This window comes from Coffea arabica, chromosome 9c, assembly GCF_036785885.1.
Source record: "Coffea arabica cultivar ET-39 chromosome 9c, Coffea Arabica ET-39 HiFi, whole genome shotgun sequence".
In the NCBI taxonomy this organism is placed as follows: Eukaryota; Viridiplantae; Streptophyta; class Magnoliopsida; order Gentianales; family Rubiaceae; genus Coffea; species Coffea arabica.
The window spans coordinates 37427658-37452716 of record NC_092326.1 but is presented as its reverse complement, the minus strand read 5'-3'; the positions used below and the strand labels follow the sequence as shown (position 1 = coordinate 37452716).

The 25059-nt window shown below is 36.2% G+C and overlaps 5 protein-coding genes across 5 annotated transcripts; 1 reads left to right on the top strand and 4 right to left on the bottom strand.

Annotated features, from left to right (window-relative positions):
- Window positions 1-3003: 3003 nt before the first annotated feature.
- Window positions 3004-3738, top strand: LOC140014223 (secreted RxLR effector protein 161-like). Its single transcript, XM_072064651.1, has 3 exons — window positions 3004-3194; window positions 3303-3534; window positions 3640-3738. The coding sequence occupies exons 1-3, from the start codon at window positions 3004-3006 to the stop codon at window positions 3736-3738; spliced, it is 522 nt and encodes a 173-aa protein (XP_071920752.1).
- A 1629-nt stretch (window positions 3739-5367) lies between these two features.
- On the bottom strand, window positions 5368-9538 carry LOC140014068 (uncharacterized). The gene is made up of 3 exons (XM_072064407.1): window positions 8335-9538; window positions 6194-8197; window positions 5368-6051 (listed from the first exon to the last, which is right to left on the bottom strand). Exons 1-3 carry the CDS (start codon window positions 9236-9238, stop codon window positions 5693-5695), a joined length of 3267 nt encoding a protein of 1088 aa, XP_071920508.1. The 5' UTR covers window positions 9239-9538; the 3' UTR covers window positions 5368-5692.
- Window positions 9539-12192: 2654 nt separating this feature from the next.
- On the bottom strand, window positions 12193-13545 carry LOC140014070 (protein EXORDIUM-like 7). The gene has a single exon (XM_072064418.1). It carries the CDS (start codon window positions 13402-13404, stop codon window positions 12397-12399), a length of 1008 nt encoding a protein of 335 aa, XP_071920519.1. The 5' UTR covers window positions 13405-13545; the 3' UTR covers window positions 12193-12396.
- Window positions 13546-13603: 58 nt separating this feature from the next.
- LOC140014071 (vacuolar iron transporter 1-like) lies at window positions 13604-15987 on the bottom strand. The gene is made up of 4 exons (XM_072064420.1): window positions 15473-15987; window positions 14855-14940; window positions 14645-14759; window positions 13604-13764 (listed from the first exon to the last, which is right to left on the bottom strand). The coding sequence occupies exons 1-4, from the start codon at window positions 15691-15693 to the stop codon at window positions 13683-13685; spliced, it is 504 nt and encodes a 167-aa protein (XP_071920521.1). The 5' UTR covers window positions 15694-15987; the 3' UTR covers window positions 13604-13682.
- Window positions 15988-18309: 2322 nt separating this feature from the next.
- On the bottom strand, window positions 18310-22914 carry LOC113718742 (probable L-gulonolactone oxidase 6). The gene is made up of 4 exons (XM_027243651.2): window positions 22192-22914; window positions 21224-21479; window positions 20768-20869; window positions 18310-19146 (listed from the first exon to the last, which is right to left on the bottom strand). The coding sequence occupies exons 1-4, from the start codon at window positions 22882-22884 to the stop codon at window positions 18431-18433; spliced, it is 1767 nt and encodes a 588-aa protein (XP_027099452.1). The 5' UTR covers window positions 22885-22914; the 3' UTR covers window positions 18310-18430.
- Window positions 22915-25059: the final 2145 nt, after the last annotated feature.

Below are 25059 nucleotides of genomic sequence, written 5' to 3'. Positions count from 1 at the left end.
TGGTAGAGACAGATCATGTTCCTGAATTATCGGAAGATTCAACTATTGCAGAAATGAGAGCCCATAGAGATGCAGTCGAAAGGAGATCAAAAGCTATGACGTGCATTCATTCAGCAGTTTCTGATGCAATATTCACAAAAATTATGACTTGTGAAACTGCAAAGGAAGCTTGGAATACTCTCAAAGTGGCTTTTCAAGGCAATGACAGAACAAGACAAATGCAGATTTTGAACCTTAGGAGAGAGTTTGAGCTCCTTAGGATGAAAGACACAGAAAACATCAAAGAGTACTCTGACAAACTCTTAGATGTTGTGAATAAAATTAGATTGATTGGAGAATAATTACCAGATAGCAGAGTTATAGAGAAAGTCTTGGTAAGCTTACCTGAAAGGTTTGAGACCAAGATTTCCTCCCTTGAAGATTCAAGGGATTTGTCTCAAATCACTTTGCCAGAACTAATCAATGCATTACAAGCACAAGAGCAGAGAAGAGCTATCCGAAAGGAGGAAGCAGTAGAAGATGCTTTTCAGGTGAAAGACAAAATTCAAAATCAACAAGGTGGCAAAGAAAAGAAGTAGCAGTGGAGCAAGAAAAGCAAGAAAGAAGGTGGGTCTAACAGAGATGAAGGAAGAAGAGGAAACTTTCCTCAATGCCCATATTGCAAAAAGACTTCCTATCTGCAACAATATTGCTGGTGGAGACCTGACATCCAATGTAGGTCATGCAATCAGAAGGGACATGTCGAAAAGGTATGCAAAAATAACAGAAGAGACCAACATGCTCAAGTAGCTGACCAACAAGAGGAGGAGTAATTATTTGTGGTCACTTGCTTTGCAAGCAAGACCTCCAGTGAAGTTTGGCTAATTGATAGTGCCTGTACTCATCTCATGGCATATGATGAGTCCATATTCAAAGAATTGGATAAATCATATATTTTCAAAGTTAAAATTGAAAATGGAGATTGTATTGGGGTGAAAGGCAAAAAAAATGTGGTTATTGATTATGGTTCAGGTACTAAAATAATTTATGATGTTTTATATGTACTTGAAATTAATCAAAACCTGTTGAGTGTTTGGCAGCTGCTTGAGAAAAATTATTCCGTTGTCTTCAAAAATAGGAGTTGCGTCATTTATGATCAAAATGGAGGTGAACTTTTTTCAGTAAAAATGAATGGAAAAAGTTTTTCTCTAAATTGGTTGAAAGCAGGTTCAAGTGCATACCCAAGTTTAATGGATCAAGCTGAATTATGGCATAAATGATTGGGTCACTATCACTATTTTGCACTTAACTACATGCATAAGAATAGTCTTGTGCAGGACTTGTCTTTTATAGAAGATAAAGGTAGAGTTTGTGAAGTTTGTCAGTTGGGAAAACAAAGCAGATTGTCATTTCCTCACAACAAATCTTGGAGAGCTTCAGAAAGGCTTCAACTTGTTGACACAGATGTATGTGGTCCAATGAGAACTACTTCATTAAATGGCAACAGGAGGTTGCTACTATTTTTTTGAAGTTTAAAAATTGGATTGAAAATCAAAGTGGCAAGATGATTAAAGTGATTCGGTCAAATAATGGAACAAAATATACTTCTAATCAGTTCAACAAATTTTGTGAAGATGCAGGAATTGAACATCAATTAACTGTCACTTATACTCCACAACAAAATAGAGTAAGTGAAAGAAAGAACATGACAATCATGGAGATGGCCAGGTGTTTGTTGTTTGAGAAAAATTGCCAAAGAAGTTTTGGGCAGAAGCTGTCAATACTGCAGTGTATCTTTTAAACAGGTTGTCTACAAAATTATTGAATGGTAGAATCTCGTTTCAAACTTGGTTTGGATATAAACCTTCAGTACAAAACTTGAAGGTGTTCGGCTCCATTTGCTACACACATATTCCTGATGTAAAGAGAGGCAAGCTTGACGAAAAGGCAGAAGTTGGGATTCTAATTGGCTATTGCAGCAGTACCAAAGGTTATAAAGTTTATCAACCTTTGACTGCAAAAGTGGTAGTTAGTAGAGACATCCATTTTGATGAATACGCAACATGGGACTGGATCAATTCCAAAGTTGAACATTTCAAGGGATCAGAATCTAAAGAATTGCAGGAGAAGAATATTGATGAATCAATAGATCATATTCCAATTAGAGGTACCAAATTACTCTCTGACATTTATAACAAATGTAATGTTGCAGTTCTTGAACCTGCAGATTATGAAGAAGCTGCCAAAGACTTAAGTGGATCGAGGCAATGAAGAAGGAGTTGAGAATGATTGAAAAGAACCAGACTTGGGCGGTTGTGGACAGACCAATTCACAAGAAACCCATTAGTGTAAAGTGGGTTTTTAGAACCAAATTAAATGTTGATGGTTCCATCAACAAGCACAAGGCAAGGTTGGTCGTCAAGGGATATGCTCAACAATTTGGAGTGGACTTCTCGGATACATTTGCACTAGTAGCAAGATTTGACACCATCAGATTGATCCTAGCACTTGCAGTTCAAAAGGACTAGAGAGTTTACCAACTTGACGTCAAGTCAGCATTTCTAAATGACTACTTAGAGGAGGAGATCTTTGTGGAGCAACCTCAAGGATTTGCAGTGAAAGGTCAAGAAGACAAGGTGTACACACTTCACAAGGCGCTATATGGCCTAAAACAGGCACCAATAGCCTGGTACAGTAGGATTGATAATCATCTTCTGAAGATTGGATTTAAGAAGAGTTTGAGTGAATCAACTCTTTATGTAAAAATTGTCAATGATGATATAATTGTTATTTCACTATACGTTGATGATTTGCTTGTCACAGGAAGTAAGCCAATCTTGGTAAATCAATTTAAGGAGCAGATGAAGCAAGCCTTTGAAATAACAGACTTGGGAGAGATGTTCTATTTTCTGGCATGGAGGTTATTCAATCTCAACAAGAATCTTCGTAAGTCAGCACAAATATGCAAGAGATATGTTGAAAAAGTTTAATATGGAAAGTTGCAAATCAATTAGCACTCCATTGATGGAGAACGAGAAGCTTAGTAAAGATGATGGAGCTGCCAAATTTGATAAAGGCCTATACAGAAGTCTTGTAGGTTGTTTGATGTATCTTACAGCAACAAGGCCTGATATTATGTATGCTGTGAGTTTACTGTCTAGATTTATGCATTGTGCAAGTGAGTTGCACTTCAAAGCTGCAAAAAAAGTACTCAGGTATGTCAAAGGCACTGCTGACTTTGGAGTTTGTTTCAAAAAATGAAAAAAATTAGAGTTACATGACTATTCAGATAGTGACTGAGCTGGTTCATATGATGATATGAGGAGCACTTCTGGATACTTGTTCAACCTGGGTTCTGGATGTTTCTCATGGAATTCTAAGGAGCAAGATGTGGTAATTCAATCTACCGCTGAGGCAGAATATGTTGCTGCTACGGCCGCTGTTAATCAAGCCTTATGGCTTAGGAAATTGTTAGCTGATCTAAATCAAGTTCAACAAGAAGCTACTCAAATTTCTGTTGATAATGAAGCTGCTATAGCTATTTCCAACAATCCAGTGTTTTATGGGAAGACTAAGCACTTCAAAATTAAATATTATTTTCTTCGAGAAGTTCAAAAGAATGAAGAAATTGTTCTAGTTCATTGCAAAACTGATTATCAGATTGTAGATATTTTTACGAAGGCCTTGTCCAAAACAAGGTTTGAATGCCTAAGAAGACAGTTGGGGATCTGCAGTAAAAGTGCCAAGGAGGAGTGTTGAGATATGCCAACTTTTCCTACAGATTTTATTAGATTAAGTTTGATATCAGAATCATTCAATTGGTAGAAGAATAAGTCTTATTGTTAGGATCAAATATTTTTGCTAAGATTTGCTAGGTAGAAGATCATGTTATCAAGTAGGTGTTGTTGAGATTTTCTAGAGAATTGTTAGCTGAAATTATTTTAGTTTATTTCTTTGTAAGCACTATAAATAGGGTGTTGATGAATGAAGAAATCAAACTCCTTTTTCAACCCTCAATATAGTCTTAATATCTTTGTTTATGCTTCAAATAACCAACAGAACTTGAACAATAATTAAGAAGCGGCTGTCGTGTTCCTATGGGACGAAAAGCTTTTCAAGAATGATCGAAGAGAATAGAAATGCACGACAAGAACCAAAAACTAGATGCTACTATCTTCATCTACTAGGCATTTTCTAGCAGATTTTCTACTACAAACTTCTGTTCTTCTGATATGAAATGTTTAGTCAGCAATCATCCTTGCAAACCTTATCAAAATCAAATAGTTAAGCAGCTATCAACGTTCTTACTGGGACGACTAGCCATCCATGTATGATCAGAGAGGACAGGAATGCAGGACAAGAACCAAAAAACTAGATAGGGTCAATCTTGATGCTCTTCGAAATTTAGCAGTTTGTCCTCTAGCTATATTATCCAGTATCTTTACTTATTATAAACATCGAATATCCTTCGACTTCTCCAATAAACAAAGACAAGTTTTACGCGGAATCCCCAGTAGCTTTCTAGTCTTGAGACTTTGCCCCGCTTGATTTTCCACTCTAAAGTAGGAATCCACGAACCAACTTATGTGGAGAAAATTATTTTAGGGCATCTCATGTTGTGGGAGAAAATAGATATTGATTGCATGTAGATGTATTAATTGTTGAAAACTGTCAAACTAGTTGCTTCATTTCACCTAAATACACCCACCTACCAGCTTTCCTCTGCCGCCCCAGCTTTTGTTTCCACATTGCTTCAAGAAGGCTGGAACTTGGTTACCTCATGTGGTCATAAATTACATGGTAGGAAAAGCTTTGGATAGATTCGATTCCGATCACCATCACAAGTCAAAGTATGTCTCTAGAATCATAGATCGCAACCCTATACACTTAAAATTACGTGTTTGTTTTTAATTGCACAAAAAAAGAACACAATAATTCATTTTCTCATAAAAGATACTTAATCTTGAACAAAGTTAGCAAATTTGCGTTCACTAAGTAAATTTACCCTGTATGGAAAAATTTCAATTGAAATCTATGGAAAGAAATAAAGTTGTTAGAAGATAGAAAAAAATTTCAAGAAATTGAACATAGGAGAGAGTTCGATACATTGGCCCCTAAGGATAGTACCGATTAAGCCAAGACCAGCTCGCATCATATCTCTTAGCTATTTGGATTGTTTTCTTAACAGTATGTTGGTTCATTTTGCCCGTTTACTTTCCAACTTTGAAGTACAAGTTCCTACTACAACGTTAATTTTTCCTCATTATCTCCCGGTCTATCTTTTTCATCCTTTTGACCATAATTGTGTAATGATGAACCTTAAGCCATAGGTCAACAATCAATAAATATAGTTTTGGGTGGCTGGATGGGGTTTGGGGGGGAGGGGCGGAAGGTGAAGTGAATTTGGGATATAGCATGTGGGCCTCCCAAGTTCCATTTCGGGGATAAAATGATCATTTCAATTTCTTTTACATCACACTGTAATTTATTTATATTCTACTTATAATTTTTTTTATATACATAAATTGAAAGTTTCGACCCTGAAATCTCTTATTTATACTCTTCTTGTATTCTACTTATAACGTATTTACGCCCCATTTCTACTCATTTACTACATGGCAAATTTGTTTCAAATGGAACTTGGGAGGCCCCATCACTGTAATACAAATAATATATGATGTGGATGTCAAAATTGTCTCTTACTGCATAGAATTCAACAACTCCCGCCACAGCCTCTTAGAAACTGGATTCTGACTTTTTTGAGTGCTGAAAGAACATCTTGCATGTCAATTCTTGCGTCTGGTGATGTTGCTGTACAGTCCAATGCTAGCTCCATGATAGATGACAAACATTCCTCCTTTGCATCAAGATATTTTTCCTCTGGTTTTAGCAAATTAGAGTCTGCAATCTGCATAATTGCACTTGGAAATGATGACTTAATCCAATGCCTGAGAGTCATGTCTCCAGAGAAAACATCATCTGTAGGTCTCCTTCTGGTGAAAGTTTCCATCAACATAATGCCATAGCTATAAACATCACACTTTGTGGTAACTACTCCTTCCGATCCAAACTCTGCACCAGTAAATCCAAAAATTTTTAAAACAACGTGTAGCCTTAGAGCCAAGAATTGATGCTAAACATTTAGGGGTCAATAAAAGGTTTTCCAAATTGGAGAAGGCAGAAGGCAAATTAAAAGTGGAGGTGATGGCATTACCTGGTGCAATATAACCAATTGTCGCCAGGGTTTTTGTCTCTGCAACTCCTCCTACACCTAGTAATTTCGCAATGCCAAAATCACAGAGATGTCCGACCATATTTTCATCAAGCAAGACGTTGCTAGGTTTCACATCACAATGCACCACTGTTGCAGTATAATCGGTATGGAGATAATCCAATGCATATGCCACATCTACCATTATATCTAACCTCTGCAGGATGTCTAGAAAGTAGTTGTGAGAATACAACCATTTCTCGAGGCTGCCATTAGGCATGTGCTCCAGTACTAAGGCTCTGAAGTCCATGGCCATGTTGGAGCAAGTAGTGATGATTTTTGTTAGATTCCGGTGACGAACATTACGAAGTACTTCACATTCTGTATCAAAACTTTTCAATCCTCCAGTAAATTTTGAGTTAAACACTTTCACTGCCACGAGAGTGCCACCGGGGAGTATGCCTTCATAGACAGAGCTGTAGCTCCCAACACCAAGCAGGTTGCTTTCGCTGAATCCATTAGTTGCATTTTCCAGCTCCTCATATGAAATCCTTTCATATGTTACCACAGGTGATGGATCAGTTTGAACTGTAACTTCCTTTTTCTTTCGCCATCTTATGAATACAAATCCAAGAGCTGATGCAAGAATTAGTGATGACATGCCAAGAAGAATGCAAAGGAGTAGAAGTGATCTTTTCTTTCTTCTGTGGGAAGAATTAGTTATGGGGCATGGGAGCACTTGAAATCGAGGATCACCACATAGTGCAGCATTAGACATAAAGGATTGCTCTGAGAAGTTCAGGAAAGGGTCATTGTTGGGAATTTGTCCACTTAGTTGGTTGAAGGAGACGTTAAATTGTTTGAGGTACACCAGAGACTCTAGCGACTGGGGAATCACTCCACTTAGCCTATTATGAGACAAATCTAGTGCTTCCAAGCTTATCAATTTGCCAAATGAATCTGGAATAGGCCCTTCTAGAGCATTATGAGCTAAGGAAAGGTCAATCAAGTTTTCCAGACCGTCAACAGAGCTTGGAATATTTCCTGAAAAATTATTACGCGACAAATCAATCAGTGTTATAGCCTTTAGATTTCCTAGTTCAGGAGGTAGAAGGCCACTAAGTGAATTTGAAAATGCCTCAAACCTCAGAAGATTTTTCATGGTCCATAAGCTTGGAGGTAAATTGGAGCTGAAATTGTTGGAAGATAGAAACAGATTCTGCATAGAAGTGAGGTAACCTATGCAGGAAGGGACAGAACCTGAGATTTGATTTCTGCTCAGTTCCATTTCACCAAGCTTTGGCAAGTTGCATATATTGTTTGGGAGTGATCCACTTACTTTGTTGTTGTCCAGATACAACCGTTGAAGGCTCTGTAAACCATCAACTGTTGTTGGAATGAATCCAGTCAAGTCATTTTCAGATAGGTTTATCAGGGCAAGACTACTGAGGTTGCCTATTTCTTCTGGAATCTTGCCACTGATATTGCACCTACGTGCTGAAAAACTCTGGAGAGAGTTTGAGAAATTAGCAACGGAAGCTGGAATTGTACCACCTAAAGGATTACCAGAAACTGAAAGTTCTTTAAGGTTTCTGCTATTTGTCAAAGAAGTGAGGAATTTAGATAATGAAGATGAAGATTCAAGTACCAAACTGTTAACTGCTAGGTTCAGGATGCTTAGGGATACTAAATTTGCAACTGAACTGGGTATAGGACCATTGAAATTGTTATGAGAAAGGTCTAAAACAGTGAGCTTTGTAGCATTTGAGATTGAAGCAGGTATATTTCCACTGAGGTTATTGGTTCCAATGTAGATTTCTTCAAGATTTGGCATCCCTTTGCCCATTGTTGAGGGAAGGTTACCACTTAGAAGATTCTCCACACATGTAAAGATTCGGAGTGTTGAAATGTTAAAAATGCTTGCAGGAATAGAGCCACTTAATCTGCCCGAATCTAATCCAAACACTGCCAATCTCTGAAGATTTCCAATCTCATTTGGTATTGAACCTGCAAAATTGTCACAAAGATTAAATCTGTTATTAATATGATATATCTCATTTGAATTCCTGGGCAAAGTCAGTGAGTTCCAACACCAAATAAGTATGCAAAATTATGTAACATCCTCCTGCTGCAGGAGTGTGTACCTTCGAATCCAGGACCACCAAGAAACAACTGTTGAATCTGAGTTAAGTTCCCAATTTCTCTTGGTATGGTTCCGCTAAGTCTATTAGCCGTCAAGGACAAAACTTGAAGCTGTGAACATTTCCCTATACTTGGAGGAATTCGGCCAACTAGCTCACCAATGGAAAGATAAAGCCCTTTGAGCTTAGGAAGGTTGGAGCAGATATCTGTCGGAAGACTACCAGACAGTTTATTGTTTGTAAAAGCAATGACTTCCAGCGACCTCATGTTGAAGATACTTGCTGGTATTGGACCTGTAAGCTGGTTAATTTCCAGGATTAACGATGTCAAGTAACGAAGATCACCTAATTCTTCTGGAATGCTCCCCTGTAGGAAATTCATCCGCAAATCTAGCTTCTCTAATCTGGATATATTGGAAAGTGAGGATGGAATCCCACCTGAAAGTTGGTTGTAAGATAGGTACAAGAAATGGAGTTTGGCCAAGGAACCAAAAGTTGTTGGAATCGGCCCAGTGAAATTATTCTGCCTTAAATCAAGTAGCCTCAATCTGCGCAACTGAGCTAGCTCTTTGGGCAGATTACCATGGAAACTGTTGTCACTAAGATCGAGGGAAATGAGGAAAGAGAGATTTCCTATGTGCGGAGGGATGACACCATCTAGGCCCATGCCAGAAATGTTTAAGGCTGCAACTCTATTGTGGCGTGGATTGCAAGTGATTCCCATCCAGCTGCAGACGGAGGACGATGCAGACCAGTTCTTCTCAAGGAAAACATTTTCAGAGCTAAATGAAATATGCGACTTAAACTCAAGAAGCGCAGAGTGATCAGAATTGTTTGATAATGCAGATGTAGTAGCATAGTGAAGAGACAAGAACAAAACAGAATAAAGGATGCAAGCTCTATCCATCCCCAAATTTTGGTTCAAAATAGATTTTTGACTCGCTAAAAGTTTGTTTTGACAGCCCACAAAAGTAGTAATAACGAAGGCTATAATAAAATACGGAGCAAAATAATGAAAGACAATGACACAAAGATTTACAGGAGAAGGTGAGCAAAACCCACCGTAACGAAGAAGAACACAAAATTTAGGAATAAGAAAATGCTATACAAAAGGGAGAGAATTCCCCAAATGAATTTATGTCTCTAGTGGCTATGGGTGACGCTAAGCCTCTGCAAATGCCTCTATTTATAGGCAATTCCAGCTGCGCATTTTTGTACAGCGTGAAAGATAGAAATGCCGTGAAGTCTGACTAACAAATGCATAACGTAATCAAGTACTAAATAGTTAAAGACTAGTACGTGAAAATGGCTTCACAGGCCATTCATCCTGACCAAGAAAGAAGGAAGACATGCAGGGTAGAGCTATTAAGTATGATGGCAACGGTGACTTGGCCAACAACTGTGAAACCGAAGAAAGAATGCAGGAGGATGGAAAGCCAATTGCACAGCATTTAATGCTAACAAAGTTGGCATCCTGAAGAAATTAATACGGGAAGAATATACCCAGAGTCAATGGTGTCCAGTTCTGCCCATGGTTCAAAGTCGTGGTCGCAGCTACGGTCGCGATCCGAACCGTTTCACATCGATTTCGGTATATTAGTCGCGGTTGCGGCGAGACACGAATTTTTGAAATATTTAATATTCTAAAATTTATTTAAAAAAAATATGATAAACAAAAATAATTAAAAAATTAGTGCAAATAATAATAATTCAAGTTGACTCGGGATGATTCAAAATGATTTGGTGTGACTCGGCCATTTCAAACCTTCACGGTGACGTCTCGGTGAGTCAAGTATCTCAGAATCGTATCGTCGGGTATCGTATCGGAAAGGCTCGAAACGGTGATGACTCAGTTAAGTTGTCTCGGACTCGGCCGAGTCTTTGAACCATGGTTCTGCCGCTGTATGGACTCGGTCACCGCCTACAGGGTGGTGGTCCAGGTGCGAAATGACGGATCATTTTCAGGGCATGAGGTGGGATATCAGGCCTCCACAATTTTCAGAGGTAGATGTAGGCTACGATGACACACATTGCACTATTGCATGATCATTACCTTTTGTAAACGAAGCTGTAACTCCGGGTTCCAAGCAGGTTACTTTCACTGAATTCGGTAGTCATTTTCTCAATCTCATGATTGGGAAATCCTTTTATGAAACTTTCTACTGTGGAATTGACCTTTTCTTTCTACTGTGGACAGCACTAGAAAGAAATTTGACATAAAAGATCAGAATTGATCTTTTTTTTCTATTAGAATTGATCTTTTCTTTCTGTTGACACCCACGGTAACATTATATCGCTATCATAATTATTGACACCGTAACATTGTTCAACTTTTCAACTTTACGAGGAAAAAATTTGAGAATCTAACTATAGAGGTTATGAGAATAGAGATGAGTTTGACTAATATGGATAAAGGTACTGGTCAATAGAGAGAGAGAGAGAGAATCGAGCCGTAAGGGTCGTGGATCGAGCAGCTCCAGCGTCCGTAGACTGTTTAATCTGTCTTAAAATTTGGGCTTTCTAGGAAAATAGATTTTTGGGGGCCTATTGCTTTACTTTATGGACACTTCAGTTAAGCCTTTTTTTTTTTGGTTTTTGGACGGACAGAATTGGACGTCCTTCTACGGCATCTTTGGCCCGGCTAAGTAATAAAGTACCCATCTTCTGAATTTTTTTTTTCCCTCCAAAATCAAAAGAAAACAAGGTATATTTAACGAAAGAAGAGTTGCAATCTACAACCATGCACAGGTAAATTAACCTAGGACCAAGTTCTCAAATTATTATAAAAATTAATTTTTGTTTTATACACTGACAGCGTAATGATTTTTTCAGACTAACAATTTTGAATATATGTCACATGTACGTGTTTTGAATTTTAATTTTAAATTCATATTATGTAACATAATCTAAATTTACAGTGTAAAAAAAAATATCTACACTGACTGACTGACGGTGTATAAAAAAAAAGGGCTGTGTTAGGCTTTTTAAACACGAATAAAACATAAGATTCTTTCCCACCTAACCCCGTAAACGTGGCTCTTTTAAGCTTTAATTCTAATTTCTGATGGAATTGTTCAGAGTCCTTCGTTCGTTCGTTCTTTTGTCTCTCTTTCTTTCTGATTTTTCTTCAACTTTTTTGTTTATCTCCACAGTTCAGAGACAAGCTACGAATTGACCAGGGAAAAATATCATCATATCTTGTCGAGTTAATGTTTAATACTGCTAAAGCAAAAGCAGTCTTAATGCGAAGATGGTCTCCTAGTCAAAAAAAGTTACTGTATGATATTACCATAACGTTTTTTCCTTAATTCAATTCTAGATTTTTACAGTTAAAATCCTATTAAAATTAGCTTTGCCCCTCAAAACTTCTATAAAAATCATGAAATGTACCCTCCAAGCATTCAACTTCACGAGCTATCGAGACACTCGATGCATGTGTAATTTGTCAAAAAAAAATTACTTTTAATTGAAAAATTAACCACATAAATAGTGCAAGTGAATATAACCATTTTATGTAATATATAATCAAAAGTGTATTATACAGAAATATGTCCAATGTGCCATATGAAGTAGCATTAAAATTTGGGAGAAAAGGTTGATCAGCTTGAGATGAATGGAGACTTTTAGAAGATAATCTAGGAAGTAAAAAATCGTTAATTAGGGAGAACGTGAGAACTAGAGGAAGGTAGTTTTGGTTGAGTAGGATTTGTGTGTTGGTTGATAATAGAGATAAGCGTAAATTTGTAAACACATAAATTAACACCAAACTAAGTACCTACACAGACTTTATTATTGTAAAGGTGATAGCACCAGTGAACCAATTAGAGTGCCTGCAAGTTGTGAGGTTGATTTCAATTCCTTCACTTCAAAAAAAAAAAAAAAAAAAAAAAAAAAAACTAACTGTATTCCATAATCAATGAAATTTTTTAGTACAACATTCTAGGAAAAAAAAACAATAAAAAAAAATTTAAAAGCATGCCATGTTTATTATCAAATCACTAGAGATTAAAAATATGTACATGATAGAATAATGACAACCCCATACTTGCTTAATTAATTAATTAATTAATCCAAGGCGTTGGGACCAAAGCATCTTCTCCTGACAGGATTCCAAACCCACTGCACAAGAAATTTCCTGCCTTTGACTCCATTGACATTGAATCCATTCCCCCATGAATCCTTATACACAGCTCCCACAAATCCACCACCAGCACCGGTCCCATAAACTCCCAAGCACAAATCAGCAATTTCAGTAGGGGCAGTTGGATCATCCCCAGCATACCAAGCATTCACCAGAGGATTACTCGAGACCTCAGCTAGCTCATGAGCAATCACACTGATCATCCCATCAACACCAGCATCCCCATTTGGTGCTTTCATCAGGTCGTTCCCTCCGTTGCCGCTCGGCGGCGGCTTGCCGGAGTATTCAGGCCATGCAAAAGGGTAAGCACACATGCCTGGACATTGCGTGCCACTGTACCCTACCCATGCATAAGGCACAGTGACTCCAACAATGGATGGGAATGTGAAGTAGTGAAAGCCACAAACAGCTCTACAGAATTCTTGGACTTTAACATTTGAAGATGTTAAGATCAAATAAAGCCCGTTATTGTAATTCAGTGGCAGTGCATTGGGACGAGAGGATAATGCTGTTTTGATGATGGATTGCATTGACAAGCGAGTCAAGTACGTACCGTGAGAGTATTTCCAGTCGAAAAATTCTCCTTTGAGGATGATGTTGCTTGTGATATTTGAGCCGGTTTGGTCGGTGTATAGCTGGACAACTCGCCACCAGTCTGCTACAGAAGGGGATGGAGCTGGAGAAGAGAAGGAATAGAGGAAATCCCTGATGGTGGCTTGATGGGCTGGATTCCAATGGCCATACCATATAACGTAGAGATTGATCGGTGAGGTTAGGACAGGTCCCATGTGATATTGAAGGTTCACAAGGTTAGAAGATCCTTCAAAGTTCTTGGCTTGGTTAAAATCTTGCTGGTCTTGGCTGAATGAAAATGCCAGTGAACCAAAGCAAAGTGAAGTGAGCAAGAGAAAAGCCAAGTGTAGATTCTGCATTTTGAGACTGAAAAATTGCTTTTGTTGTAGACTGTGAAAGAACCATATATATACTATAAATTTTCACACAAAAAGACACAGTAATATAAACAGATACCATATAGGAGAGAGTAATGGGAGTTATGGAGTAGGATGGATTGGACCCAAAAAAAAAAAAAAAGGCTTGGATTCTTCCATTCTTGCTTTTTGGATGGTGGGACTAAGGCCAGCATGTTAACATGATTGATTTTCATCATTACGTGGCTTTGAATTGATGAGCCATGTTCCCTCTTTTTTCTTTATTGCATTTGTTGCAGTAAAGTGGTAAATGCGCTTTGCAGTGCTCTTCTTGGATCTGGCTTCTCCAATCCGAGTTCAAATCTGCATTTTGCTTGAAATTTTAATAGCTTGACTCGTAAAACGCCAATCAAATTCTTGGAGAATAAAAGCAAGAATCTTGAACGCAGAAATAATACCCTTAAAGAAAAAAGTGTACCCGTGCTTAGGAAAGTCATACTTCTGTTTAGACAAGTGTTTGTTACTCTAAATGGTTAATTCACCTCATTAAAAAGTAAAACTATTGTGTTTTCTCAAACTCAGTCTTGGTGCCTAATATGGGTGGTTACCATACCTCCAAAATGTCTCTATATAATATGGTTTCGAGTATATCGACCTCCATTTGACCCCAAAAAAAAACAAAAACAAAAACAAAAACAAAATCCTTAACCTAGTCAATTCAAGAAACTTATCTAGTGGTGAAACAGAAAGGGACATTAATGGACTAGGTTCTACTTAGTTTCTTTGTTGCTCTTTCAAACAAATTGTTTCTCGGAATTGTTATACTCAGGAAGAATAGAGTTGATTGCCACTAAATAACAACAAAACCAAAAAACATTTTAGTTCTTAAATTGCAAAGTTAAAGTAAATTATTCCCTATAGTTGTGACATGCACCATTCGAATCCTCTTATATTTGAGAAATTGTCAAGAAAATTGTTTTGGTGTTAGTCTCAATTTTTGATCTGCGGTTTGGTTTATGCAAATCACATTGGACTCTATTTATTTATTTATTTTGTCACATTATGGATTCATTCTACTTGTAGGAAAATGTTAGCCCTGTAACATTTCATGAACAAATTTGTTTCTTTTTTATCTTGTAAAAAATTCTGACAAAAATATATGAGAAATTGATGATTTTTTTTTTGGTGGTTATCCTTGTAACATGTGGCGCTTTTATGTCATGCATGTCAAAGTTAAACTTACTTCATCATGAAATCAAGCCAGGCTTGTGGGTTCTTCCTCAGAGCGTTCACCACTGGCTTATATTCATGGGGCTCAATTCCATACCTGGACAATATCTCTGCGACCTCTGCTGCTTCTGCATTGTTGATTTATCCATGAAATGGAGACAGTAAATATCGTTGGTTGATTAAGAGTAAAAATCCATTCAAAAAAAAAAATCAAAACTCAAACCTGTATCTGGTACAGCAATGATCTCTTCCTCTTCCCTTTTGAGTTCTCTCATGTAGTGGTCAGCCTCACTTTTTGCAGCAAGATAACTAAATACATATGAAAAATTAGCACTTCAATTGAAGTTATGTGGTAAAAATTGCATAAAATTGACACCAAACTATATACAAGTTTCATATCCATCTGTGTGTTGTGTATCTAAATGCATGATGCACCTGTTGAAATTGGTATACATCTTTGGCCATATTCTTCATGCCCTATGCCAATGGCCAGCCCAGTTGGGTAGGGATTACATGCTTTTTTTTTTTTTATAAATGTTTTTCATTAATATGTAAAGGAAAAGAAAAACCCAAGAATTATACATAAAAAGAAAGAGAAATGAAGAAAGAAGGACGAAATATTCTCAGTCCATCCTAGAACAGTACCTAACTGACAGGAAAATATTCAGTGCATCCATTGCATCTTATTGGTCTACCAATATACGAGCCTATGCATGTAAGAATCAGTCCTATTTGACTGTTTCTGCAGCATAATTTTCGTTACTATTTGGACCAAACTTTATTTTGTGAGGAAATTAGATGTGGAAACAAATCAAGAATCGAAAAAGGAAATAGAAATCACCCTCCTAGTCCCATGGAAATGGCTCCAGCAGCAACCTCAGCAATGCCAGCAGTGAGAATGATGGATGATGAAGCATTAGCACCAGACAATCCAGCAGCCAGAGCAAAAGGGACTGTTAGGCCATCAGAAACACCAATAATCATGTCACGAACAATTTCTCCAGCTGTGAAATGGTTCTCCTTGTGTTCATCCAGCAATAATTTCTCTTGTTCTCCAGCCATTTATTGCACTAGTTTTTCGTGAAAAGGACCAAAAAAACCCAAGAAATATTTTCTCTTTATGAGAAAGAAACAAGAAATTGATGAGAGCAAGACAAGAAGAAATGAAGTTAATGGTATATATATATATACATATATTGTCTTGGTACTTCTTAGGTAGTACTATGTAGGAAGAAAGAAGAAGTCCTGGCTGTTTAGTTTTGTTTCCACATTAAGATAGAATGCCCCGATTCCATAAAAGTGAAAGTTTGCGTTCTCAAGTTTAGAAAGTTTTCCTCTTTGCTTTTCTTGTTTGTCTCATCCCTTTTACCTTTCATCCAAGCAATACAAGGTTTTGCCACTTTTAAACAAAAGAAAAAAAAATGAGAGAAGATAAATCTTGCAATTTATTTATTCTTTCCTTTTTTTCTGTCTTTATTTTGATATTAAATTTTTTTATCCCATCCCATTTTTCCCCTTTGAGATTCAGATTGATAGGAACATTAAAAGGCATAGAATACATGAGTTTTAGTGACTCTCACATGCTTAAAAGAATTGGAATATTCTTATTTGAGGAGTCGTATTTTATAGCATTACTGGAAATGAGCATAAATTGCTGCTTTTGGATTTAGCTTTTTAACTATTCTATGCTATATTCTTCATGCTGAAATCTATGGTTTGGTATCGTGATGAAAAAAACTATGGTCTCCTGCGAACGGCGCGGATAGGTCCAATTGAGGTACGTCCAAAGTTGGTTCAAGAACGGCACAGAAAGCTTCACACAGTTCACACACTAGGCGCACACCCACCACACGCCTTACCCACCTTTTGACAACGCAAAAGTTAGTACTTAACAATTTGCAAGTACTAATAAATAGTACTCATATACGAACTCAATTTCGCTTTAGGGCCCTCTAGTTTGGGGATAGTCATACTTTACTACCTTAGATTTTTAAAATATGCAATGTGTGTGCCCCATCCGTCTTGCGAGGTTTGAACTCTTAATTCCAGGAAGATATATTGCCGAAAGCATCTTTGGCCATAATATGTTTCATTTGCTGAATTTAAACAATAGGTAATTTTTAGACTGTTATTTATGTATTTATGAATTTCCTTGCAAATCACAGGCAAAGTTAATTGAAGTCTTTGTTCAACACATAAACATATGTTTTCAATTTGGAATAACTTATCTATTAAAAGATAAATTAAAAAAAGCCTCGTGAGTTCATGTTGCTTTTCTAATAATAAATCAAAAAATAGAAGCTTTGGATCCACCTCTTCAAAGATTTAGGTTCCAATATTAGAAGAGAAATTTAGAATAAAAGAAATGATGGATAAATTATTTGAGATATTTTTACTGTAGCACTTTTTGTGATGTAATGTATGTGAGATAAAAAGGTAATTGGGAAGATAAAAAGGTGTGTTAGAAATTGTAATGATGATGTAAGCAAATAAATTTTGACAAGTAATCCTCAATTAGTGTCTGAATTGCTTTTTTTCGCTTAAAAGGTTTGTCCGATCTATGATATATCATTCATGGAATTTGACAAAATCTATCTATTTAATAGCACCTTAGGATAATATAACCTTAAAATAAAAGTGAAGGGCGAGATTTAAACATGAAAAAGTTTGTAGAAAGCATAATAAGAAGAGATGAAACAATTGGCCAACAGCTAGCTACCAAGATAAAGCAAAGCATGTAAATTGTAATAGTAATTCAAGGGCAGTTAGCTCATTTTGTTCTCTTTTTCTAAAGGACTTGGTAGTCGAGATGTTTGATTGGTCTTTTCAGAGAGGGCGAAGTGTATACTTTTGAAACTCAAGAGAGTAATGTAATAATATCCCAAAGTATTTAGGGTTTCAATGTAATTAACTCTACAAGGAATCTATAGCGTGATCAAATTTTTGTATTCCACTTCTTGGCTCACTAAACAAAGCAGAAAAATCCATTGTAAGTTTCGTCTTTTCTCTGAATGCTTCCTCATGGGATGTCCCTTTACCCTGGTGGCCTCAATTTTGGGATGTCCAAAATGTGTATAATAGGAAAAGGATGCCTTTCATTGAAGGGGAAAAGGACACGGAATATTATTAGCTATGTAATTCATTTTGATAATGAGAAGATTCTATGGGCTTCTTCTTTTTTTTTTTTTTTTGGTGGGAGCACAAAGATTCCAAGGTTGGATATACTGGATTGGTATATTTGGATGTGAAGGGAGGATTTAATGGATGAAGAAACTATCTTTGTCCCATTTTATTCATCTAAAATAACAAAGGAAAAAAAATGAAGAAGGAAGGATTATTATTATTCAAGTCCAATGATATAACCAGCAAAAGTTTAAATTACTAAGCATATGAGTTTATAGAGATACCACGTAAGAATTCACTAACCTCTACTTGAGTTTATCAAATTAAAATTTTATTACTCGATAAATTTGTCCATTTTTTTTTTAGTAAAAAATTTATTTATTTTGTGTGAAAGGATTGGCTAAGGTTGATTTAGTTTCGGGATAGCTGAGTTTGGAATGGGCCTGACGTGCCTTGGGTAGATATGGGCTCACCATTGGATATGCCAGTAGGAGATATGAGCCCATTTTCACATCTACCCTAGCTCATACGTTTGTTTCACACACAAAGGCCTCATGCGCATAAGGTCGACTTTATTGGAAAATTCCATTAGTTATATGACGTTACAAAAATAATTTATTTCCTAGAAAGTCCAAAATTCTACGTATAGATCTTTTTGTGACTTTAAGTATTTTCTTCACCTTTTTGCTGATAGGGTACATACCCTAGCATCCTTGTAAATTTTTCCCGGTCTACAAAAATAGCCCAATCTTGGGGCACAATGATTATCTTGAGAACAAATGCAAAGGCCCTCCAAAGCACAGCCATCCTTGTCTATGGTGATCCCATTTTTCAACCCAAGAACTTGGTCTGTCCATTCACTAGAAAACAGCCCATTTGGGTCATAATTTTCTTTGACCTTCATGAATTCAGTGACATTTCTATATTTCTTGATTGCCCCAAGAAAAGCAACATTTCTATTCTTTCCCCAGTGTGGCAACCCTCCATACTTGAACATAGCAATTTGCTCTATCTCTTCAAGAATGTCTTCATAAAGCCTAGGCTTGTTTGGATCTTTGCTTCTGTAGTATGTGATATCAAAGTCTATCCCATCTTCCTGTTTTCCCAAATGAGCACTTGAAGCTTTGACATACCTCATTAAGATGCCATTGTAAATGTCTATGCCACACAAGGCCTTAGGCACCAAATTGACTAGATTTTGTACGTCTTCAATGAAACCCTTGACTTTTGAGAACCCTATACTAAATGTTGTTTGGTGAAAAAATAAGCCTTTAACTCTAGGGTCCCATGGACAAGCTGTGATCAATGCATCTTGAATTCCATTAAGACAGCTGCCTGATGCCTGCAGACGATTTTGATATCCAACTATTGGATATCCCTTGAATATAATACCTAGCATATGTATCAGAAAGTCATTGGTCAATGCTGGATTTTATTTTATTTTTTGTGAACATGAAGCAAAGATACAAGCATTGTAAGAAAATAACGTATTGACATATTTCGTTTGACTAAATCTTTTATATATTGACAGTTTATACACTTGAGGGTTTAAATATATGTTATATATGTAAAATTTAGTGTTTAAATTTAAATACAAATAATATGACATGCATTTAAACTCGTCAATATATGCACTACTGACAGTATAGGAAAGATTAATCCATTTTGTTAAGTATTTTGCTTAATTATAATCATAATTATTATGTCACCAACTGAAATGGCAATCCCATTAAATTTGTAATGCATATACTTTTCTCTCTAGTTGATTAATTAGTTTATTTTAAACACTATATAATACTCGGATGATAGTTTATTTGTAGGCTGATGGTACTAAAACATTTACATTGAGTAGATTGGAATTTACTAAGGATCTCTGACATGTTGACCAATTCAGGCTAGCCAAATTCTGCACTCCATAGAGTGTTAGCTTACGTATTTATGAACTGGGTACTACGGTGGTTGGTATTTCTTGTCTTGGGGCTATTGATGTGGGCTGCAATTTCATGAATGGGACAAAAGCTCTAAACCTTCCTATTTGATCTTAAATCGAAATCCAAAAAAAGTATAAAGTTTGAGAGTGATTGTTTAATATGTACTCTTCTAAACTTTTTTTTTTTCCTGTTGGATTTATTCTAAAAGGCATGTACCCCTATGAACTAGCATATTTTGTCCGGAAATGAAGAGGTCAACAAAACATAAGTTTCAAGAAATCAACAACTCTGACGAAAACAAAGAAGAAAAAAACCAATGTGACATCAGGTTTTTAGCAAAAGGAAAACCATTATCACTTTGTCGGTGTATTCATGTAACTTACTGCCGAAAGCAATTGCATGGGTCAGGTGACAGATTGACATACAAATACAGTCAAGTCAAGCATAGTCATACACACACAAACCAACAGAAAACAGAACCTAAACAGAAACCAATTGTAAACTTAACATGGTTGTGACTTGAAATTTGTAGACATAGACATAATCAAATTATTAATTTTATGACAAAGAAATTTGGGAAGACAGGTGCGTTTTGATTAGCTTTTTTTTTGGGTGTTTTAGAAAAAATTTTCTGCAACAGAGTTTTTATAATATATTTTGAAATATTTTTAAAAATATTTTGAAATATTTAAGAGTAGAAGAATTTTTAGAATATATTTTGAGATATTTTTTAAATATTAAAAAAATTTAGATTACTTTTTAGAATACCTTTTAAAATACTTTTTAAAAATTTTAATAGTATTTAAAAAACTAATTTTTGAAAAACTCAGCAATCCAAACAGAGACAGCTGAAAAATTTTACTATTAGCCACTATTAAACATGATTTATCTGCATGCAATGATACTGAATTGCATTAATTATGAGATGTGATTAGACCATATTTCAACATGGCAATCTGCTAGTTTTGTACATGTAATAAAGTTGGTGCAGGGGGAACATGTTTGAGCTGTGAAGTCACTTTCCCATTAAATTCCAGATGAAAGACAACCACATAGATGAACAGTTTGAGAAGAATAAATACCATCGTTGGTGTACCCATATGCAGTCGCTTTTAATGTAAATATTGTTGTTGCCGCATTTAAGCATATCCCATTTGCATCATTTGTTGATTCTTGAATCTCCTCTGCATGGTTAAAGTTCACTAGTATAACAACGGATAACATTGAACAATAGATCATTTTCAACATCAGTAAAAGCTCGTTTTGATAAATAAATAAGTCAAATTTAAATAAAATTTCAAATTTACTAGAATAATCAAATAACCTTGAACACTACGGTATCCGATTTGACTAAAATCTTTTACACTCCTAAACCTAATCCCTGAAAATTGCTTTATTTTTTTCAGAAAAAGTATATAATTATCAACTTCCCTGAAAATTATTGGATTCTTTATTTTTTTTTTCCTTCAAAAAATGTATAGAAAATAAAAGGGTAGAGAAATAATAAATGAATTATTCAAAGAAAAGTTTGGCTGGACCTGTGGATCTAACTGCTGCGACAACAAGTGAAGGAGTGGAGCGAAAGCCAGTGAAATCATTAAGGCCATTTCCCAGGGCGTTGGTGGCAACTCGGTCATCAACCCTATAAATCACCTTTTTTTGACTTGGATGCCAACTAACATCTGCAAATTCATGCTGATATCCAAAGCTTGATGCTTGATCTCCAAGACTTGAATCATTCTTCTCCATGAAGGTGATAGATCGTTTGAACATTGGTTGAAGCTTCAAAGTTACCTGCAATTGCAATAATTTTTTTAAGCACCATTATTATTAAACTAATAACTTAAAGTAACACTCGTTCTTGTTTCCAGATAGGATGAATTATTTTACTAGTAACATAAGCTATTCTCGTACTGTTGCATCAAAAATCTAAAATTTTACTGGTCCAAAATTATACCAATTCATAACCGTACTTGATTCGAATCAAGACTATAAGCATTACAAAAAGCGCATAGACTTTTTGCATATCATTAAATAACAATGCCTTAATTTGCAACGTTTCCACAAAGTTCAAATTAGTAGTAATTGATTCTTACTACCATGATGTTCCTTTCATCGAGCCATAGGTTCATATAACTAGTGGCTTCAACAGGTTCATAGTTGAATGGATATCCATTTCCGAAATGAGTCTTGCACTACTTGTCTTGGATGAGAGGTCACACTTCACTTGTGATTTACCAAACAAGTATGATTTTGTTTCTAACCTCTACCCCCTATATCAAAAGCCCTACACATGATGATGGCCCCTCCAATCCCTAAAGCCTTTTTTGAAAACATATTTTTCAATCACTTTTTTACTTCATACGAATCAAATCGCTATAATAAATTTTCTATAAAAAATTTAGAAAAATGCAATCCAAACAAGGTGTTACCTTAAATGCAGTCACTTGCAGGGAGGAGAAACAAAGATGCAGACAAAAATGAAAACTAGTACCAACCTAAGTACCTGTGAAATTACTCCAAGAACTCCGAGAGAAACTTTTGCTGCATTGAGCTCAGGATTATCACTCTCAAGTATCCTCACTTTTGCATAACCTTCCTCAGGTCCAGCGGGTGTGACAATCCGAAGCTGAACAACATAGTCATGGACAGCACTGCCCAAACCCCATAAAGAGCTGCCATGAGCCCCCGTGCCCAACATTCCACCAACTGTTAAGCCCCACCAGTACGGTGCATAAGGCAAGGCCAGCCCCACCTCGGCCGCCTTGCTAATCAGCTCCCTGAGAGTCATCCCACTTCCAACAGTCATCGTCATGCTCGATTTAGCGACATTAATGGTTTGATCAAGGTTTTTCGTGCTTATCAGAAGGCCATTCTCGCCATCAGGACACGCCAACTTGGGAATACTGTGGGAAGTTGAAGTCGCCACCTTCATTTTTCTGTTTAGTAAAGCTGCATTTGCTACTATTGAGACTAGCTCAGCTTCTGTTGAAGGGTAGACAACTTCGGCTGCTCGACAAATGGTCCGATCAGGGAAGGACCCATAAGTGTTGATTACGGTGCAGTTGAAGGTTTTATTTGAACATCTTATTGGATCTTGAGGTGGGCTACTTTCGGCCGTGAAAATAAGGATTGACAAAATAATGTTTGATATCCCAATTTTCATGAAAATGGTCTTATCAGAATATAGTTTGGACATGTTTTCAGGTCCTACGAGTGAGGAGAAGGGGAAGACTTGAGGGTGATGAAACAAAAGCTTTGTATTAGGCAAATTTATAGGCGTATTGAAGGAGTACTTACCAAGCTTGATAAATTACACATTGAATAAAGAGAAATATTTATCGTATTCCACTTTTTGTTAATCATATTTTCACTATCATTTTTATCATATGACTTTCATTGTATGATAAGATAAGTATTGAAAGTCTGATTAATAAAAAGTAAAATGTGATTAATATTTTCCTTCAACAAATGATGGATTGTGACAAGAAAAATAGCAAAAATAGGGGGCCTTTATTAATTCTTGAAAATAACTCGTTGACTTTGGAGGTATTCATGAATTTACTAGGTCGGCAAGGATAGTGGTACAGAAATCCAGGATTTTCGATCCACGAAAAGCGCAACACATGTTATCATAATGTCTGGAGACGACATCACGAGTATTTTCCCCTTTCGTTTTCCGAACTTGACCTTGATTAATCATCCATTCGATTGATGCATTTTTGAGAATCTTGATGTTCATACGAATCAGAAAGTAAGTTCTGAGCTCATTTTCATCTAGTGCTAAAATTTATTAGTGAATTTTTTTTGTTTTATTATTTTTCTTCCAAGTAGAGATCGAAAATTGAGTAAACTTGAAAGGAAATAATACTTGTAGAATTTGACATCAAAAGCGTAAAGTCATTGGCTTTGGAGGTAGTTGGATGGGACCTCACGAGTACCATTTCAAATTAATTTATCCTTAAGGTGTAAATACGGTTGAATAGGGTGTAAATAAATTTAGATAAGTTGTAAATAAATTGAATATAATATAAAAAAATTTTGAAATAACCATTTTATCCTGAAATAATTTGGAAGTAAGGACAGCAGCATAAACATTTGGTTTTCGTCAGCCAAATTATCACTTTGTCAAGAATTGTAGCTAGCACATTATTACCAAGCGGGAGAACTGGTTAAAAACAATTCCTTGTTTTCAACTCAATTGACAAAGGTTACAAAGTTAAGATGAGTCAAAAGGAGCAATTTCAAAATTGTTATCTACTATAAATTAGTTAGAAAAACCATGCCAAGGACTATTGACCTAAAACTTGACAACATTGGAAATGTATTTATATTTAAAAAAGATAAATTAATTCAGACTTATTAGTGCAGATACTACTAATATAGTAAGATTGAATATATACACACATAACACTAATACCTATTTTATGTATATGCATATAGGTGTATTCACGTCAACCCTTATTTAGTAGTGCTTCTAATCAACATATAACGTGTTTTGCAGCCCAACTAAAACCCCACAGACAATACACGAAACAACTTGGGAAAGATCACTTTTTGCTATTTTCGTTTTTTGGGTCAAAGTCTTCCATGAGTCTTCAAAATTTTGTCAAGAAAATTACCCCAAGTTCTTTGTTTTAAGCAATACTGTTGATTTCATAGACTTGACTTCATAGATGTTAGTAATAATTGCACATTCCGTTCTTCTCCTTGCCTGTTGGTTTTATTTCAACTTTCACGAATTCATCATCTGATATTACGCTAAAGGTTGTAGTACCAAAGAAATTTTCATGCAAAAATTCATGGGCTGTCGACCCCTGGCCAGCCGCGTCAACCGTGCATCACATGAAGCAAAATCATCACATCTTTGAGTGGACTACAACTAATGACTGCAGATGGTAGGACGAATAATAAGAATGCATCTTAGTTTCTTATGTAAAGTGGAAGCAAAATATATACAAATGGAGTCGGCAACAACAGCTGGAATGATGATAGAAGAAGCAAGAAATTCTTCCAACTATACTTGTACATGTGTTAATTACAGGCATGCCTAACTCTGCAAGAAGGTGGAATTCTGGTGTGGGCATGGGAGAATGTAACACTTCATCCTGCTCATACCATATCGTCTATAAACTTTTATCACGTTCCACTGCTGAAATCCCACAAACCCTCTTCTGACATTTATGCCAATATTACTAGATTTAGGGCGGTGACGAGCACTAGAGTTGGGATCTAGTGATGGTCTTGATAGAATGGACATGGTAGCCCCTGATGTACCCGAGGTTTGAATCTTTTGATTAATAAAAGTGGAAAATCTGCCTACAACATTTTCTTTTAAAAATATTCCATGCCATTAGAGTACAAAATAAGCACA